The 19,791-nt window shown below is 43.2% G+C and overlaps 1 protein-coding gene across 1 annotated transcript in view; it reads left to right on the plus strand.

Annotated features, from left to right (window-relative positions):
* Positions 1–19,791, plus strand: part of STAMBP (STAM binding protein) — a 196,905-nt gene that overhangs the window by 169,747 nt on the left and 7,367 nt on the right. Inside the window, exons 5-7 of the mRNA XM_085636201.1 lie at positions 7,603–7,969; positions 11,101–11,225; positions 12,086–12,223. Of these exons, the coding sequence (XP_085492327.1) occupies positions 7,603–7,969; positions 11,101–11,225; positions 12,086–12,223 (630 nt within the window). The remainder of the gene's footprint in view (positions 1–7,602; positions 7,970–11,100; positions 11,226–12,085; positions 12,224–19,791) is intronic.

Consider the following 19,791-nt stretch of genomic DNA (forward strand, 5'->3'; position numbering starts at 1 on the left):
CACCCCGGGAGAGGTATCTCTGCGCTGAAGCAAAAACACTGGCATAAAGACTCTGAGTTAGAAAAGCACTGTCTTTAGCTTCTGTCTAAAATTGCTGTAATCTAAGCACGTACAAATGTCATAAGGCAATTCATTCCAGTTAGAGTGGGCCAAAAAGGAAAAAGGCCTACTCCCTGCTCTAGCGTTTATGATGCGAGGGACAGTGAGCAAGACTTTGTCGCTGGATCTCAGAGTCCTAACTGGACAGCAACGTTTAAGCTTCTGGTTGAGGTACTTAGGGCCTTTCCCTGTAATCGACTTGAGGGTAAGGCAGCACATTTTGAAAACTATTCTCTTACAGGAAACCAATGCAAAGATCTCAGTTGAGGAGTGGAAGCGGTACCAGAGGGAAGATTGGAAATGAAACGGGTCACTGTGTTTTGTACAACTTGAAGTTTTGAAAGTAAAGTCTCATTTGCAGAAGCAAGTAAAGCGTTACCCTAATCTAATATGCTTACAATGAGCGCCTGCACCAATGTTTTCCTCAAAGACAGAGGAAGAAAAAGAAGAGCCTTCCTCAACAGGCGCATCATGTGAAAGCAAGTACCCACAGTAGACCGTACCTGCTCTTTCATGTTCAGGGTTTGATCTAAATAGAGACCGAGGCTTCTAACTCCCTGTTTGTGTATTGGGGACAAGCCAAGTTCCTCAGGCCACCAGTCGGCCGACCAAAGCTGTTGGGATCTGTCAAACAGGATAATCTGTTTTCCCCCATTCAACTATAAGCAGGTGGTAGACATCCAAGCTGCCATTGCTTTCATTCCTGTCGCAAAGCGTTTTTTTGCCTTATTCAGGACTTTGTTTAAAGAGATGACCAACTGTGTGTCATCTAGGTAGGACAGAATTTCAAAGCTGAAAGCTTTGATGATCTTAGCAATGGGGGGTGGGGGGGCGCAACATAGATGTTAAAAAGAATGGGGCTTAGACATGAGCCCTGGGGCTCACCCTAGTCGATCATCATAGTACAGGATTTGAAAGAGCCCAGTTAGATGGTTCGGGATCTGTTTTGAAAAGAAATCAGAGAACCATTGTAGGGCTGTCACATAGATTGCAATTTCATACAGCCTTTGTAGCAGTCTAGGATGGGACACAGTGTCAAACGTTGCGGATAAATCCAACAGCACAAGTGTAGCAGGTGTATCGGCATCAGCAGCTAAACGGATGTGATCAGTCACTCCCACTAAGGCGGTCTCCGTGCTGTGAAAGTATCGGAACCCAGTTTGAAAATGGGTCCCAGATCTTGTTGTTTTCCAAGTAGTCTGAAAGTTGCTTGTTCATTTGACCTTCTAGCAGTTTGCCTAGTAAAGGAAGCAGCAAGATGTGCTAATAGTTTTCAAGGTTTGTGGGTGCGAGACTATCCTTCTTTTGTATAGTCATAACCTGCGCAGCTTTCCAGACCAAAGGGATCTTTCCTGTGTTAATAGATTGAACAAGGAGCATATAGTCGGGGCTAACTGATTCGAAAGTAGTGCAGGAATTCTGGGAGGACATAAACCCAAAAGAGAGCCAGATTTGGCAGTTTCGAAAGATCTTTTAATTAGTTCTGGGGTGAACGCATTAAACTTTCCTAGGCTGCTAGTACAGTTAATGGTAGGAGATTTGAGATTAGGCTCTATAAATATACGATCGGGCGCTCTGGGAAAGTTCTGATAAAGGAGAAAAATGTTATCATGAAAATAATCAACTAACGAGTAGCACAATTCTTGCAAAGCCTGAATTTTTTTGGAGCCCGCGCTTGGATTAACAAAGTCGTTCAGCACTTTAAAAAGCACTTTAGAAGAGTGGCCAGATTTGCCAGTTTGATTTATAATATGAATTTAGGGGCTGCAGTGTTTTCTATTGTAGTTACTTTTTTGGATGGTGCTACCAGTTTGGTTTCAGTGTTAGGCAAAGTAGCCAGTTAGACCCAGGGCCCTGGTGAATCACCAAGAGATTATTTCCCAAATCTTGACAGTGACCAGCGGTGAATAAACTAGAGTGTTTTCTTGACAGAGCTTCAACCACCGGTATAGTGAATGGAGTAGTTGTGGGTGTACTGTAATTTGCCATCTTTGATCTAGACCCCTACAGCCTAAAGCCTGTAATGTCGACAATAGTCGAAGGCCAAGTGACAAAAAAGTTGTGGCGATTTACGAATATGGTTAAACAATAAACACGAGCTCGCTACCACTGTAAACTTACTCCTGAGATGTCCCTTACTCAGAGATAGAGAAACCTTAAGGGTTTTAAAAGAACCCTCGCCGACCAACCATAGTTGGTGTCATGCTTCATCCTACGGTTCCTACTTGTAAACACCTACTGTATCTGGGTGTGCTATGATGCCTGAGTAACAGCGGAGCATGTTTGTCTTTGGGAAACTCAAGTGAGAAAAGGCCATTTTAAAATAATTTCAAGGCCACCAGCCAATTAAGGTATCCTTTAATAATGGTAACATTGGGCAAGTTTTAAAAACTGTGGTGTATGTTTTATGAGACATGAATGGTCTCGCACTGCCTTAGTCTTCGGCAGCATGTTTCAGCCATTTCAAATAAGTTCCCATTGGGTCAGTATGGTTTTCATCCGGACCATTACTGCATGCTGTAGGAAGCTAGCTTTTTATGTAATGTACCAAAAAGAGGTACACTATGTAGAAAGTCCAGATAGCCCGTATTGGCTTACAGGGCTTAAATGAATCCCTCTCTCTTGCGGTAGTGTGGTCGAGCAGTTTAGGCTTAATGGAGGGTTGTGTTAAACATTTGTTGAACACACAGAGTCAAAAGATGAGGCACACACTCAAGGCCAATTTGGAAAAATAACTGGTACTTTTATATATTTTTTAACACCATGAACTTCGTAATTGGGTAAGTACTTTCTGAGTTATCAATTTTTACAGGTAAATAAAAATGTCAAACATTTGTGTTTTTTCGCGGTAATGTTTACCTATGAAGAAAGAAACGTATACTGCATACAGGTACTTGCAATCGTATTTTGGGGTCCCATTTAGGACTTGAGGCACTAGGAGGTCACGGTCACAAGATCCACTAGCTGTTCGGGTTCACCTGCCCTGGATAGTCCGGGTGCAGAAGTGTTGGGCAGGTTGGTAGCCTTGCGCAGTACACAGTAGGTAAAGAGGACAATTAATTTTTTTTCACAAAAAAAGGGATATATCCCTTAATATATTTTTTTATTTTGATAGCATGTTATCATTTAGCTGTCCTTAACAGGGCATAGTAAAGCATGAATGTATAGGCAGAAATAAAGTCTCATATTGAGCGTTAGTGAGCAACTTCTTCTCCAAGCACTCTAATTTGCATTTGGTCATTTTATATAGACAAGAAATCATTAAGCGAGCTCAACAGAAAAGAGGGCTCTAACGTACAATAAATGCAAACAAAGAATATGTAAAAACAAAAGCGTTACCAGTATCGGGGTATTTTGATTGAATGCAAATTATACTCTGGTACTCAAGGTACTTTGAGATGCTAAAACGCAAGTACCAATCAATTGATGGCTATGTATCTATGTATATGGTATTTATATATTGTGAACCTAGCCAAAAGGAAGCGGAGTACTGTTCATGCGCAAATATTGAAAACCTAGTTGGATTTTGGTAAACCAAACTCATTATAAACCTTTACTATGTCCAGTGGTTTTCTCAGTCTCTGTAGAATAGTAGTTTGTACATGTAGCACCCACTCAATGCCTTGAATTTTAATAAAATGAGTGGAAATTGATCTAACAATGTTTGCAAAACATATTGCTACTCTGCTCTTGATGGTTAATGCAGGCAAATAGTACCGTTTTTTGCCACTATGCTCTGTCTTGATTGGCGCTTCTTTGGTGGCCTTCTTTGGTGCTAAATGTCCCAGAATGAGTACATCACTTGTTCTGTATATGGTGCACACTATAAGGACATGACCTGTTGTGAGGATCTGGGTCTGTTACATGATATGGCTGTGGGTTCTTGTTGTGGACTACATTCACAAAAACCTTTATTGGATCCAGTCAGGCACATTTGTAAACCTCAAGCTCAGCCCTTGGTAACTGTGGCATCGAGCAGTACACCTTGGACGAAGGAACTTAGTGTAAAGCTTTTAACAGTACCAAACAACAAAATAAGAAAGTTGCGCAACAAGAGACATAACTCCAATTTATAATAGCAGAACATACTTTTTTGAATTTTTAGAGTCCTTGATCATCAAAATCCACAGGAAGATTCCGAAGCTATGGATTTTTAAAATATTAAATAACTTTTAATCCAACCACAAACAAGCATTGGTAAACAAAAATCATTTTCCAGTCCAGTTCTAGCCTTTAGGAAACGACCTCCATAGACTTAAATGCAGTGGTCCTGATGCTGGAGATCCAGGCAGAAAAGATGCTCAATGATGCTCCTGGAGCTGTGCGGTCGACAGGGGTGAGGTGCAGATGATTCTTCAGTACTCGGGTGAGATGGGGCAACTTTGACCACCGCATTCAGGGTCCCACGGCATCCTCTTTGTGACAGTGAAAGTGCAGCTGTGGCTGGGCTGCCGATCTTGCGGCACAATGCTCACAGTGAATATCCTGGTGCGGGTTAGTGTACCTCTTGGCCGATGAATCCGGACTTTGATGGCCCTCCAGCAGATTCGGGTGCAACTTTTGGATAGCTCGAATTTGTCTCTAGCAGCGCCCAACGGCGGTCGGCGGCGAATCCTCATAAGTGGTTACTGCTATGTCGGTTTGGGCTTCCTCAACTTTGATGTCCCTAATGCTGTCCCATGGGGCCTGCCGAATGATCCTTGGGATCACAGCTTCGATCTGGGGCAGGGGAATCAACGTTTCCCATAGCTGGGAGCCACAGGCACAGTCCAAACTTCACTAGCCAAAAGTGCAGCAGGTACAGTCCTTTTGACGGTGCAGCCTGTCTTCGTGCTATTTCAAGGGTAGCAGGGCAGTCCTCTTTGCACATCCATCGTGTACTGAGGTTCAGAGTGCCAGGGGTGCCATTATATCCCGGGAAAGTGTTGCAGGGCACAATGCGGTCACTAGCCAATAGGCTAGTAGGTCCCCTCCTCTTTAGTGACAAAGTTCTGGTGATGTGTGGCATTTGGCAATCCCAGAGTGCAATATTCTTGCTAGTGTCAAGATGACTGAGCCTTCCCTCCACTGTGAGGAGCTTTGTAGTCCACCCCAGAGGTGTGGATACCTCAGAGCTACACTCTCACGTGAAAACCTGTTTGGGAAAGGGTTTTTCCTCTCTGGCCCTGTCTCCAACTTGAACAAAAGGCAGCCTCCTCGGGAGTATTGTCACTGGCGGCCCTTCAAAGGCGGCTTCCCATCTGAAGCTCACCTTTTGGGCTAACACCCAGAGTGGCCTTCCTGGGTGAGGATGTCACAACTTACTCTGCAGCAGCTGCCTTTGTTCCTGAGCCTGGAAGTTGTTCACACATCTCCCCAGGCGGGCAGAAAGCTGTCTGTTGGCCAGGGATTGTGCAAAGCCATTGGACCAACTCGGGCACAGAGTGGCAACTTTCTTAAAGTTGCTTAAATTTAATAGTGACATTAATTTCGACTTTGTCATCAAGTCAGATGCAATGCCAAAATTAATTTGATATCTTCCTGTGCCCAGTTAGGTAGTCCCATCCAGAAGTTGGCCAGGCTTGGATGCCAGTTGGTAACACTGTGTTAACCAATGGCCCTACTAACCTTTCCTCTGAAAAACGACAACTTTAAGAATCTTGCTGCTAAGACATATATGACTCTATATGTCTTGCTTAACAATACACAATTACCTGCCATAGGGCTCTCTAGGTCTTCCTTAGGGTATACTTACATATATTGTTAAGGGAATTGGTGGCTTTGCCATTAATAGTGATGGCAAAGTCGAACTAGCTGTGTGAACACTGCTCTTCCAGTCAAGTCTTTTGTCACACTCAGGATGGCACAAACAGTGCTGCCGTCCTGGGTGGACTCTCTGCCTTACATGCCCTTGGGACCCTGGGCACCATATACTAGGGACTTCAAAGTAAGTCAGTGATTGCCAATTGGGGAAATCCAGTTCGACATATCTTTTGTGATGGGTCGGAACACCTGCACTGGGGTCTGGTTTGCAGGCCTCAGTGCACTCTCCGAGTTGAAAACCAGAAGCTAGTAGTCCAAATGGCGAGAAAAAGTGGGGATAAACCTACAAAAAGACTGTTTCCGTATACCTGTTTCTTTGTAAGGTCTGGTTAGTGGGCCCAGAAAACCCTCCATGGTGTATCTCCCAAAATGAAACCCACTCACAAGTTACACGTGTGCCATACTCTGAGATGTATTCATTATTCAATCAATTTTGCTGTAGGGCAAAACATTTAAAACAATCCCTGATGTTTGGGGTGCCAGCTACATAGTCTTAAAAGGGTTAATGTACTCAGTCATGATATAATCACTCACATGCTGTAGTGGCTCACTCGTTACACTCACTCTTGAGTAGGGCACCTTCATCCTCCCGGAGTTCCTGTAGTTCTTTTCAGAATGTTCATCTATATACCCTGGATAGTGGACCGTAATTAGTGTCACACTGCTAGTAATGTGAGCAGGTGTGAAAATAGGTCTCTGTAATGTCCCTCTCAGGTTCTCCTGAATATCTTGCCATGCATATGATCTCTGGCTGAGAAGTATGAAGGCATGTGCAGTAGCTGTGGCAAAGGACTTGTATCTCTGTAATAACTTACCCACAGGTTTGGTAGCCCTTATTGGTGACTCACTGCTTGTGAAAAACTTAGGGCCTACCCAGGAACTACAAGTTTGGTTCTAGCATCTTCTCTCTGTCGTTCATGCCTAGTGAAAAAGGGTTACGCCACATGAATAGCCTTGAAGAATCTGCCAGAAAGTAGCTTGATGAAGCTTAGTGCTTTGTTCGCCCATCCTTTAGGGCCACAAAGGAGTTGATCTTTCCTGTAAAGCCTGGAGCCTCGAACCAACAAGATTGCTCTCCTTCAGTGAAGAGGTCCCTGTAATTTTCAATATCTTTGGTGTTCCTTACCAACCATTGTCCAGATTGCACTTAATGGGTGCCTATCATTGGCATATTCATTTTTGATTATTGGAGGGGAACGTTCCTAAAAAGGATCTGTGGCTTCCCTAGTCTTGCATGGTGAATGCAATTAGAATGGAGTTTATTAACATGTCTTTAGAGGTGGCAGCTAATTCCAGAACAATAAATTAACCTGTCGATTTGAAGTCTTATTGAAATATTCAAGTTATCCATAACGGTCTTGAGTGCAATTATTAATGGCATGAACTTAACTTGTCATTTTTACTTAAAAGCATAACCACCCTGTTGAGTTTACTTATTGAATCGGATTGCTGTAATATGGTAATGTTTTTCAATCTACTGCTCCAGTGTTGCAGCACATTCTGGAGAAAGAATCCTGTGCCTTGTCTGCATTCTTTAACCCATTTTAGTACTTTTGAAAAAAGTGCCTGATGAATGTTGAAGGGTATCCTTTCTAGTTTCTGGCAGTATCGGCAGTGTTTGAACATTGGATCAAGGTTGTGTGTGTGCTATATGCATTTCACTTCACTGTTGACACATCTGATGTTTGTTTCTTGGTGTAGAAGCAAGAGGAGGAGGAGCTGGCCCGTCAGCTGGTCCTGCAGCAGCAGCTGGAGGAAGAGCGGCAGCGGGTGGCACAGATGAAGCAGCAGCAGATCGAACATGCGCAGATTATGGCCTTTGAGGATATGATGCGGCGTAAGGAGTTGGAACAAGAACGTCTGAGGATTCTGGAGGAGTTTGGGAAGCCAGCTCCAGGAGTTGAGCCAGTTGGAGGCCCACTCATACCAGGTGTAAAGGAGCCCCCCATTGTAACTCCATCTCCCAGTCCAACTTCCCAACCAGTACAACCTTTGCCAAGTGCTCCCCCAGCACCTCCACCTGTGGACCGATCTTTGAAACCTGGAAGCATTTCCAACAGCGAGAGCAGTAAGTCGTTCACAAGCACTGAATTTGAGTACTGAGCATTATAAATGTAAAGGCTAGTCTCTACGTAGAAATACTGAGCATAAGGAATCTGAAGGGTAACATGGATAACTCTGTAGGATACATAAGGACTGTAAGGCTAACCCACAAGCACATGCAAGGTAAAGGTAAGTCACCAATTATAAAGGATGGCCTTAGATACTGCCAGTAATTACATAGCATAGTTAAGGGAGGGAAAATGTAAATGTAGTGGGACTCTAGTTGGATACTGACGAAAAAGAATCTGAAGGATAACCCCATGGACTCCATAACGCTGCAGGGGAATGAGAATGTGACTGTCGCTCAGATCACAGACGTACCAACGTGTCCTTCTTGCTTTATCGCTCCTTTCGGGGCCGTCTTACAGCATGGCTTCTTGTACAGGATGAATGCATAGAACATAACACAGCAGTCTGCCATGCATTGGCCATAGTCTGCCCCAACCACCTCCTAAATTAACCATCATGTAGAGGTTATGCTTCTTCGAGGCAGGTGCAGCTTGATAAGGAGTATTTCCACTTCAATGTCTTATAGTGGGCGATGCACATTGAATAAGATGGCAGGTTTGTAAATCGAGTTTTCAAACATTGGTATCTCCTCTCCAAGCTCAAAATGCAAAAACTACAAAGCCATGGGCACCTCTGTAAAAAAAAAAAAAAAAAAAAGAAAAGGACACGATGTGTTGAAATTCATTCGGATACCCTTCTAATGCTACCCAACCAACAAGAAAGGTTTCAATTACGGGTCAGTCTTGCCCTCACAGGTCAGTGTTTCCACCAAGTAACATTTGTTATGATAACCAATCATTGAAAATGTACCATTGCAACTTACCCCATTTTAGGTGTTAACTGACAATGTTGCACTCACCCACTTTGCATTTTGATACCTTAAGTAGTTAGATTTTTCCAAGGCTTCCATAATCTTTTGCCACCTTTTACTTTCTACACATTGAGACCTAATGACCTTCTAATTATGTTTTCAAAGTTTATGCTGTGTCAAAGACTCTAGTTGTGTTCACAGAATAAAAAACTCCTGTTGAAATAGCAAGTGACAACTAGAATAGAAGCAGGACACTTTCAGTCTCTCAGTCTTAAGACTGTACTTGCAAAGAGTTTAGTTCCTGTAAAGCTCCAGGCAACCCTAAGCATACCAAGCTGTATCGTTTCAGGTGTGAGTAGCCCACACCATCCAGGCATCTAAAGCAGTATTCTTTCAGTTGTGAGTAGCTTATATCATCCAATGTTTTTTCCTACATTACTGTATGCAAACAATAAAAAGAAAACATAAGATTGGATGAGCTACTCCCCTATGCAATGGGGCCACTTGAGATTTCTGTAGCTGAATTTCTTTTTGACAATATTTCAAAAAATGTACTGATGCCTCTGAAGGTTCCCGCCATTGACATTTTCCCATTCAGTTGCCGATGTTAATTTAGTTAATGTTGCACTTACCATTAGAGTTTAGCCTGTTGCTTCAAAGCACTTCCTAGTTTGACCAAGAACCTTTTTTTAGTACTTCAATGAGAAAACTACTTTTCTTCATGTTGCCAAATGAAGACTATCAACAGACCACGTTGGCCAACAGTGCCTTCTCTCAAAGAGACGAGGATCTTAAAAACAAACAAACTGTGATTGTGACCAGTACTCATTTTTTGGTCCCACAGCTACTGTCCGCTTTTTCTGTTTTGTAAGAAGGCTTACTGGTTTGGGCACAGAACATGTGTTTAGAGTGGACTTTGAGTCACCCTCTTTCTGTGATTGGAGGGCTTTGTTGTCTGTCTCAGTTCTCTCCCCTTTACTTGTTGACTTTTCTCGCTATTCTTTTTTTTATAGCATAAAGGATAAATTCGGTCTTGCAGTCTTCTGACTGAATGAGTTGTACCCTTCTTCTGTTTACCTGAAGGAACACTTTTAAAACATGCATTTCAGCACTGCAATGGTTGCACTTGTTGCCTATGATTGCCTCCCTGTTTTCCATATGTCCCCTGCACGGTTTCCTTCTCCGTAATCATCGAAAAGCATTTGCAAAGCCAATACCGTGGGTGATACTTAGGGCCCTGTGAATGCCGATTTATCCTGAAACTGCGTGGTAGTCATTGCCTTTTCAAAGAACTGTTGAAATGTATATTGCAAACACAAGGAGATGATGGACGGAGTACTGAAACTTTTCAGACACTCACCCCCAGTCACAGATCTGGGTTGAATCCATCATCGTTCTTTAGCTCACTTCGCCACCCCAGTTCAGACATAGCTATATGCAAATCAGTCTTGACCCTGAGCCTCATGGGAACAATCCAGCCCGAACTGCAAAGCCATGTCTTCCCTGGACTGGAAACCAGCATCCTGTGACCGGTTTGGGGCGAACAGCCCTCATCAGCCAGGCTGGCTTGAATGCAGTGGCAAAGTGAGCAAGGGGCCCACGTCTCAGCATATATTGTCTTACCAATGTATATTGGCTGACCTGTGTGGCATATTGTGAGACATTCAAAACAAAATGCACTGCAAGTAGTTGTTTTTTTGCCCATTACCAGTTGATCTTGACCAGTCTAACTAGAGGTAGCCCAAAAATGAGCACTAAATAGCTTACAACAGTTTAAATATGCACTGCAATAGGTTGTTTTTTCTTTTTTGCCCATCACCACCTTATCTTGTATTATACATTCTAACTATAGGTAACCCAAAACGTGAGCTCGAAAATAGCTTTCCACCGTTTAAATATGACCACTTTATTTAGATTTGAGTGGTGGGAACAATAATGGTCCCTGCTGTGCCATTTTAACAAACTATGTTAACCATCAGAATGTAGATTTTTGTGTTTTTAGTAATTTACTGAGCAGCCTGCCTTTAAAACAGCGGGAGAAACAGAATCGACTGAGTACAAAATGTTCAACTGAGAGCTCTCAATGTGTTTGTTTTCATTTTTTGGGAGCCAGTGCAAGGCCTGGAGGTGAGTGAAGATGGACGTTTAGGAAAAGTGAAGATGAATATTTAGGACTGTATATAAGGCGAAATAAGTACATCTATCTTTTAATGTGTGTCCAAAGCTTGGCTTATATTCTCTCTCTACTTTCTTTTTTTTCTTTCACCTCACTCTAGATGGTATGAGCGACGGCCTTAGACACTTGAGTGTTCCGAGAGATCTCTGCATCAAATTCCTGCATCTGGCTGAACTCAATACATCGAAAGGAGTTGAGACGTGTGGGATCCTGTGCGGTAAACTGGTACATTATCTTTGTTTGTTGTTGATACTCTGGCATGCTGTAACTGAGCCACATCTCACACCTCAGTTGAGAACTGGATTGCCCCTCATGTGGAACCCCAGTCTGTTCTGTAACCGTAAGCCTGCCACTTGTCCTGATGGGCTGAGGCACTTCCTAGTTAATAGATTCATTTTAAGACCGTGGCAGTGAACTGGGATATTGGAGAAATTGTTGGACTCTGTGTCAGGCTCGGCTTCGGAAAAGCCCCCCAGGAGGGCTGGGCACAAAGTTACCTGTTAGGGCTAACCCTAGTATCATTTAAAAGCACATGTTGGGCAATGTCCATGATTTTTATTTTAGGCAGTGTGGGAGCTGTTCACATCAAGATGCATAGTTCGTTGGTCCCACAAGTAAAAAAACATCTTATTGCTCATAAGAATACACTCACTGCAAGAGAGAGATTTCTCTATATTTAAGGAAACCAAGCAAGTGTAAGCTGCGCCACTCCTAGGACACCAGAAACACATTTGATTGGCCCTGGCACATTTTTAGTATGATTTCTTTATATCGGTCAAATGTGTTGTCTTGTGCCCTATGTATTTGTGTATTGCTACACTGCAATATTAACCTTTGTTAACCTGTGCCACTTGCATGGTGCTTCTTTGAAGGAGATTTTCTGTACTCTGGGTGCTAGGGGTCGTATGTTTGTTTACATCTCTCTACCTCTCGCTTTTTGATCTCCAAGAATGCTGTGTAAACTATGGCCAAGCAGGCATCGTTCCTTCGAATCTGCTGATATGTTCAGCTTAATCTACCACCGCTGTAACAGTTACCTACAGCAATGTTAGTATTGTTTACACTTGCTGCCCATTGTCTTCCAGATGAGGAATGAGTTCACCATCACTCATGTGATTGTGCCAAAGCAGTCTGGTGGTCCCGACTTCTGCAACACCGAAAATGAAGAGGAGCTGTTCTTGATCCAGGACCAGCACAGTTTAATCACTCTCGGCTGGATTCACGTAAGAAGTCTGCAGTGTCAGTGTATGCCTGCGTCCGTGTTGTAGCGACTACAACCACAGAATACGTATTTGCTGTATCAGTTCTGCAGAAGGGTGCTGGAGCCCTAATGCAAGCAAAACTTCTGCGCCCCCTCTTCCATACTTGAGTGGAAAAAGCCTGCCATAATTGGGGTGCAGTAAGCCCCTCATATCCTCTTGTGCTTGTGCCAGAGCCCCTACTGCGCTAATGATGGTTTCCCTCCAGGCCTGTGTCTCAATAGGCCTTGAGCAAAGAAACTGCTCCTTCCTGAAACACACTACAATGTGGATTGACTAAGAAGCCACTTGCATTTAGTTGAGTACCTTAGCCAAGTAAAGATTATAGAAACATTCAGACACTTCTCTTTGGCCATATCACCAAAAAGGCCTGATGCCAAGCCCCTTGATGGAAATATGGCCACAAAATCAAGGGTCCACATTTTGTATTCGTTCACCACAGGTCATCAGTTGAAGTAAAGCACTCTAGCTGCCTTCACTCGCCATCATCCTTTTATTGCCCCGAGCAATTGCATACATACCCACATTTGGATTCAGTAAGATTCATGTAAGAAAACACAACTCTGGTTGACCACAATTTGAAACGAAAAACCTTGGCTTTAATTCTACTATCTTCACTTGAATAAATGGTATCATCCTGACTAAAACTTTATCTCCTGCAAATGCATTAGTATATTTAATATGGGTCGAATTCTGCGCAGCCTGAGAATGATTGTTTTGGAGCTGTTGTAATAAAATCAGTTTTATTGTTAGTTGTGAGAATTTGATCTCTGATTCAAAGGTTTTTGTTTCCTGCACAGTATATATCGTCTCATGTTTGACCATCTATTTACTAACGGTGTGCAAAGTTTGCATAATTTGCCGTCGCTTAATAACACAAGATTAAATCAAAATTACGTGAAAGTGCATGTAATTACGCGTAATGCCAATCCATCATTGTGTGCTATCTTTCAGCGGGAAATGCATCCCCATTTTGTTTCCTGGTCCGAAGAAGCTTTTAAACAAGAGCACTGCGAACAACAGCTGTTGTTCCTGAGCGTTAGTGGAATTGCAGTATTTGCAGTAAATATTTACCTCCAGGGGCACAAAATTACATGAAGTAGTGTAATGTCTTAATTTTGGAAATTTCATGTGACAAGCGTGACATGAAATTCCTGAAATTGCACGAATTACACCAGCGTAATGTAAACTTAGCACAGACCTACTATTTACCTAGCTCATACCAGAAACTGAATTGTTTCCTGGTGTTCACTACCCATGTTTAGGTCGAGCATTCGAGACCTCTTTTATATACTTTAGTATATACTTATATATTAGTATATACTTATATGTGCATGTACTTTGTGGGCTCTGGAGATCAGCCCTAGGACTTGTATGCTTCCACTTAGGGACTTTTTTGCAGTTCAACTGTCTCTATTTAACTGTCTTAATAAACAAGCCCTGGCAAAGCCAATAGGTCTCGCTTTTGAGACCTTATAAGTATTTAGTTATGCAACTGTTGCATGGCTAAACACTTGTAAGGTCCCAAAGGCGAGACCTATTGGCGGCTATGCCAATGCTTGTTTTAAAGGGGGCCTCCAAACGGGTCTCTATCGGGCTCTGTTTTGTGCCCTGGCACAGGTGTTCCGTTTTTCCCGGACTGCAGTGACACAAGGCACATCGAATGCGCACCTGCTCACACACTACTCACTAGTGGAGAAGTTACGGCATTACTTCATGCCTTTAAAGAGTCATTCTCTCTCTGGTTTTCCCTTGTCTTTTTGAAACTCGGGAGCAGGAACATTTTCCTGGTGTCACCGGGTTTAGGTGGAAGCTTTTTCAATATTATATACGAGCCATAGTTGCTGTTTATTTATCTTATGCAACTAACAACCATTGACAAAGCCAATAGTCCTGACTTGTTGTAGGTACGATGTTACTTGTTGAGTTATATATTTAGATGCAATGACCGAAACAGCAAAATACAAGTCGGGCGGCACACTATTATAAGTTCAGACTTTTAGTTTGTGTTTTTAAGCTACGCCCTTAATTACATTGGCCACGCCCCTTTGAGAGAGACCCCCTCATTTTTTCATTCCACTTAAAGCCCTGCCGTCATGCCTCTAAAGCTCGCTGTTAAGTTGTCTCACGCGATATAACGTAGTTGAAGGCGGCTGCAAGGAGCGAAAGTTGCAGCGCTAGGAGAGGGGCTGAAAAGGCGGGTCCTGTTTGGCATCCAGTGGGGCAGGGTCATAATTTGGCCCCGCCTTTGTTGTTGAAGTCACGTTGTTCTTCACTCAGTTTTGTTAGCAGCCAGGGAAAGTTATGGTTGTCCCGAGAACAGCGTCTGGTAACGGAAAGCAGTTCTGGTTTTGTCCCTCGTGCACCTTTATTACGGGGCTGCTTGCTTGATTGACGAGGAGTGTTGGGAAGAGCTTGCCTAGAAGCGGAATGATATGTCAGGCAGTGAGTATTTGACGGATTGAGGCAAGCAGGGATAATATGAAACCCTATAAACTGCAAACTACATGCACGGCGCCAGCGTTTGTTGGACGTCCTTTTCCGGCTAGCAAACGATGCAATTGTGTTTGTGAAACAATTTTTGGATCCAGATATGTGGTTCAGTCACTGCATGGAATTCGTGATTGTATTGAAATTTTTTAAACATGGGTGTGTTGAAAAAGCAGCCAGCAGTAGAGGCGGGTTTAATAACAAGCGCGGCCCCGGCGAGCCTCGCATACAGGAAGGGGAGTGGCCACGTGAAGAGAGAGGGGGAGCAGGAGGTAAGCCCGCGAGTGGTGCGGAAATCACACAAAACTACTTAGAAACACAAACCCGCAAAAGTGAAAGCAGGCTGGCTGGCGAGTGGTGTGCGATGTGCGCGCACCATGACGAGAGAGGAAAGCCATATGGCACCTCTGCTCGTCATTGTGCGTGTAACCGCACGCCCGTCGCCAGTGCACGCGCCAGTGGCCCAAGCGTTTCCCCAAAAGTGGATTGCATGGCGGCACGATGCACGTGATTGTGCGCGTGCTCGCCATGCAATCCACTTTTGGGAGCCCTTTTGGGAGCCCCTTACTAGAATCTCGCATAGCGATTGCTACGCAATAGCTAGGCGAGACCTAAAAAGGACCAGTAGAGGTCAGTAAAATACCAGAATTGCTTTCTGCTGAAGGACTTCCTTTTTTAGGTCTCGCCTACGCAGCGTGCATGCGCTGCATAGGATTGAGACCTAATGCCATCGGCACAGCTTTGGGGGCAAAAACGTGCACACGTTGCATTGCTTGCAATGGCAACGCGTGCACGTCGGGCGAATTCCCTGCGGGAGAGCGCGGCGCCATATGGTGGCGCCATATGGTCGCACGCTCCCGCAAGGGAATCTCGCAGGCCCCCTCCCCTGCGCGATTATAGCAAAAGTAAACAAGCATTGGCATAGCCAATAGGTCTCGCTTTTGGGACCTTATAAGTATGTTTACTTTTGCTATAATCGTGGCACGTAAAGCGCGGGTGCCGCGATTATAGCAAAAGTAGAGAAATAGAAAAAAACGTCTATTTCTTTACTTTTGCTATAATCGCGGCACCCACGCTTCACTTTTAACATTAAAAGTGAAGCGCAGGTGCAGTGATTATAGCAAAAGTAAAGAAATAGATGTTTTTTACTATTTCTTTACTTTTGCTCTAATCGCGGCACCCGCGCTTTACGTGCCGCGGTTGTAGCAAAAGTAAATATACTTATAAGGTCCCAAAAGCGAGACCTATTGGCTATGCCAATGCTTGTTTAATTTTTCTGGCAACTGCCTCTATTTAACTTTCTTGATAAAAAACGACCAGCAGAGGTCAGTAAAATACCAGAATCACTTTAGCATTCTCTAGATTCCAGTCCATAGAAATTGTCTTCCACGAGCACCCGTAGACTATAATATTTTTTTCAAATTTTGTATTTTCAGTGATCTGACCACCGAAGGCCCTGATTTTACATTAAAAACAGAGCTTTGGACTATACCATTTCCCGCTGAAAGGCAATATTTCTCTCCATGTGTTTCCATACCTGGCGTGTAACGCACTTTGGTGCTTACTTTCCCTCCATGCTAAAGAACAGTAGATGTTTCAGCACCTAGGCTAATGTGCTGCATAGCTAAATACATATACGGTCCCAAAGGCGAGACCGATTGCATTGCAAATGCTTGTTTTACTATATATTGTCTTTAATAAAGTGGATTCATGCTCGTTGTGTTCGTTCTTCTATCAACAGGTCACTTATAGTTAACACAAAGATCTCAGAAGCATGCACATTAACCCACTAAGAAAATATATACTCCCATTGGAAGTAGTATAGAAGTCCAGTCTGCTTCCCTAGGTCTTAGGTAAGGGTGGGTGGCAAACCCTGCTCCGCCAGCGGAGTTTGCGGAGTTTTGCCAACTCTGCTCTCCTCTGGAAATGCAGAGGTTGGCAAAAGAAAAATGTTTCAGCGGCGTGGCAGAGTTTGCCCCTGCCTCCCACCCCTGGTAATCCTCAGCAGCAAGGTATGGTCATCGGTTGACCACATAATCTCTCAGAGAGGGCTGTGGGGCGCAATTATGAGCCTTTTCTTTTTCTTAATCAGCTAGCAAGCTAAAACAAGGGCCATTGGAGCCTGCGCATGCCCTGCAGTGCGCAGCTCTTATCTTTTCTTTGAGCGAGCACTGCAAAATTGGAGGTGGGCAGGGCTTTGTGCAAAAAATTGTTACTTCCAGAGTTTTTTCAGGAAAGTTAAACCAGACTTGGCAGGTGGCTCAAAGAAACACAGTTTTCTGTAAAATGTTCTCCTGCTATAAGTTTTGTTATTTTGCCCAGGGAGGCTGGAGAAGGCAGAGCGGAGGTTTCAGTGGGCTGAAAGCCTCATTGACTAACTCCGGTAACCAGAGAACCGTTACGTTATAGATTTTGTTTCGCATTGCGCATTCTGAGCACCCCCTGTCTGCCCCTCCACACTCCTCGTTTTTACATTGGGCAGTACCAGGAAGGGGACTCACAGACATATCTCTTTAAGCAAATAAAATGCTGTTTTAATTCAGGCAGAGTATTGCGTCTACATTTTAAACAAAACTGAGTTTTACACAAGCAAAACCCTGCCCAGAAGTTAATAAAGTTCTATAACTACACGTTAATCATACCTTCCCCACCCATGGACAAAGTTCCCTTTGCCTTTTGGCTCTAAAGAGGCTTCCACCAGTCTGAGAACAGTCCCAGATGGACTCTTACCTGTAATTGGTGTTCTTTGCCGTGCCCGGGCTGTCCTCTTCCTGGCTGTCTCCTCGTCGGTGCGAAACCCCTGACACTGTACGTCTTGGGAGGACTGCGCATGGGTGCACGCACGGGCATGCTCCGTCCTCCAAGTCGTACAGAGTAGGGGTTTTGCGCCGACGAGGTGACAGGATGAGGACAGTCCAGGTACGGCGGAGAATGCCAGATCCAGGTTAGCCTTGTAAAGCAGGTGGCAGTCTGTGGGTCAGGAAACCTCCAGGTCTGCTGCCTGCATGCATGGTAATTAGGGCAGAGCAAAGCAGAATTCCATGGAGTTTTTAGGCAACTCCGTGGAATTCTGCATAGTGGCACTCAGCCAACTCCACCCACCCGTGGTCTTAGGTGCTTTTAGCATGTTCTTTTAAGAAATTATTTTTATCGGAATACTTCCTAAACCTTCATGTTTCAATCTGAAAATATCATCGCTGTACATACATCAATACCAGATAAAGAAAGCAAGAGATGTTTATTCTACATCTTTTTTCTGCTTTATTAAACAGAGTACTTGCTCTACCACTCTAGTTTTCCCTTGTTTCTTGCTTATGTACTTTAATTTCCTTAATATTCATCCACCCTCTACTCTTGGGGCCTGACGTACAAAGCTTTTTTGAGCCTTTTTTAATCTGCAAAAATGCTTTTTGGTATGTACATACAGAAAACTGCGATTCTGTAGAATCGCAGTTTAGGTTTTCGATTTTGGATTTGAAATAGGCACCCCTTCCAAATACTAATTCACAGTAGCATGTATTGGTGTTTTGTGACCAAATTACGGTTGCAAAACATTTTTTGCCAACTATTTTTTAGTGGTAACCATTCGCAAATACAAATGTTTAAAAATTTTGTTTTAAGATAAGAGCAGGCAGAAGTCCCACAGATCAATGCCTACTCTTAAAAAAGGAAACTTAAAATGCTTAATTTTTCTGTTTTCTCTTAAGGGGAAATGGGAATGCGTTCCTAAGATAAAAAGATTGCTTCATTCAAAAGCAACCGCAGGCATGGAGGTCTGCAGACCCCAGCAGGTCACAATCCCTGTGATGGCTATCCTTCCTAATTAATATTTATAAGACCGGTCAATTTATGACCCACTGGAAGCGCCATTTTAAAATGTAAAGTTTACTACATTAGAAATATCGATTACCAAATAGGCATTCGGTAAAAATCGCAATTTGGAAAAAGCTATTTTTAATAATTGTACATCTGGCTTTTGGTTCCCTGTGTATGTGTTTTTCTGTGTCACTTGGGCTCAGAGCAAAGCCCATTCATACTTATTCCTCTCTTGATAGCATATCAGCAATGTTGCTGCCTTTCATTGTTAATTGCTCTGGAGCTCTTCCTACCGGGAACTCGATTGAAATGGGCTTTCAAATTGATTAGGATACCAATAGAGGTGATATTTACTTTTCGGGTTTCATCATGATTTCACAGACTTTGAAATAGTCCTGCAACAACAGAGGGGGAGATAGAAGATATCCGAGAGCCTCAACCCGGTTGATGCTTTTGATCTTGTACGGGAAAATGGTACGTTGGTCTCCAGACCAACCAACCTGGATATTAACCATTAAATACAGAGAAAATATTTCTTAAAGAAGCAAACCCCTCATCCACATGGATAGCACTCTCACTCTAAGAATCTGAGATACTAGGTATGTCCTAGGATACCTAATATTGTAAGGGAAACACTAACTGGGAAGAATAAAGTTAATAGCACACCTGCGTAATACAATTTTACCTGTACAGAAGACCCTGAACAACAGACATTTAACTCTCGTACACAAAGAACATAAAGAAGAAAATCCAAGAGCTCTGAATCAGCCTGCCTTGCACTATTAAACCCCTATAATGAAGCATGCTACAGAGAGTGGGTGAGGATCTGTGACCTTTTTGATAAAATATTTTCTCTGTTAATATTCAACAGTTAATATTCAAATAACACGGTCATTGTCATGTATAAGATCAAGTGCCTAAACGGAAACATTAGGAGCTAGTACTGAGCTCCTTCTTAGAAAGCAGCTTCTCATGATTTTGATTTGAAATTTCCTTGGCAAAGACAGACCTCTCAAGCTTTCTCATGCCTGGTGTGAACAACTCTCCTAGCTTAGAGATATGAAGTTGACTAGTATTATATGAAAGTACCTGATCCAGCATATTCCTTTTTCAGGAAGTCCGGCATTTGGTAATGGGGGTAAAGCAAAACTAGAATTATCAGAAGCCATAGTTTGAGACCACACCACAGACATTTAGATGCAGTTGAATTGAACCTCTTTCAGTGA

The sequence above is a fragment of the Triturus cristatus genome, chromosome 11 (genome assembly GCF_964204655.1).
Source record: "Triturus cristatus chromosome 11, aTriCri1.1, whole genome shotgun sequence".
Lineage (NCBI taxonomy): Eukaryota > Metazoa > Chordata > Amphibia > Caudata > Salamandridae > Triturus > Triturus cristatus.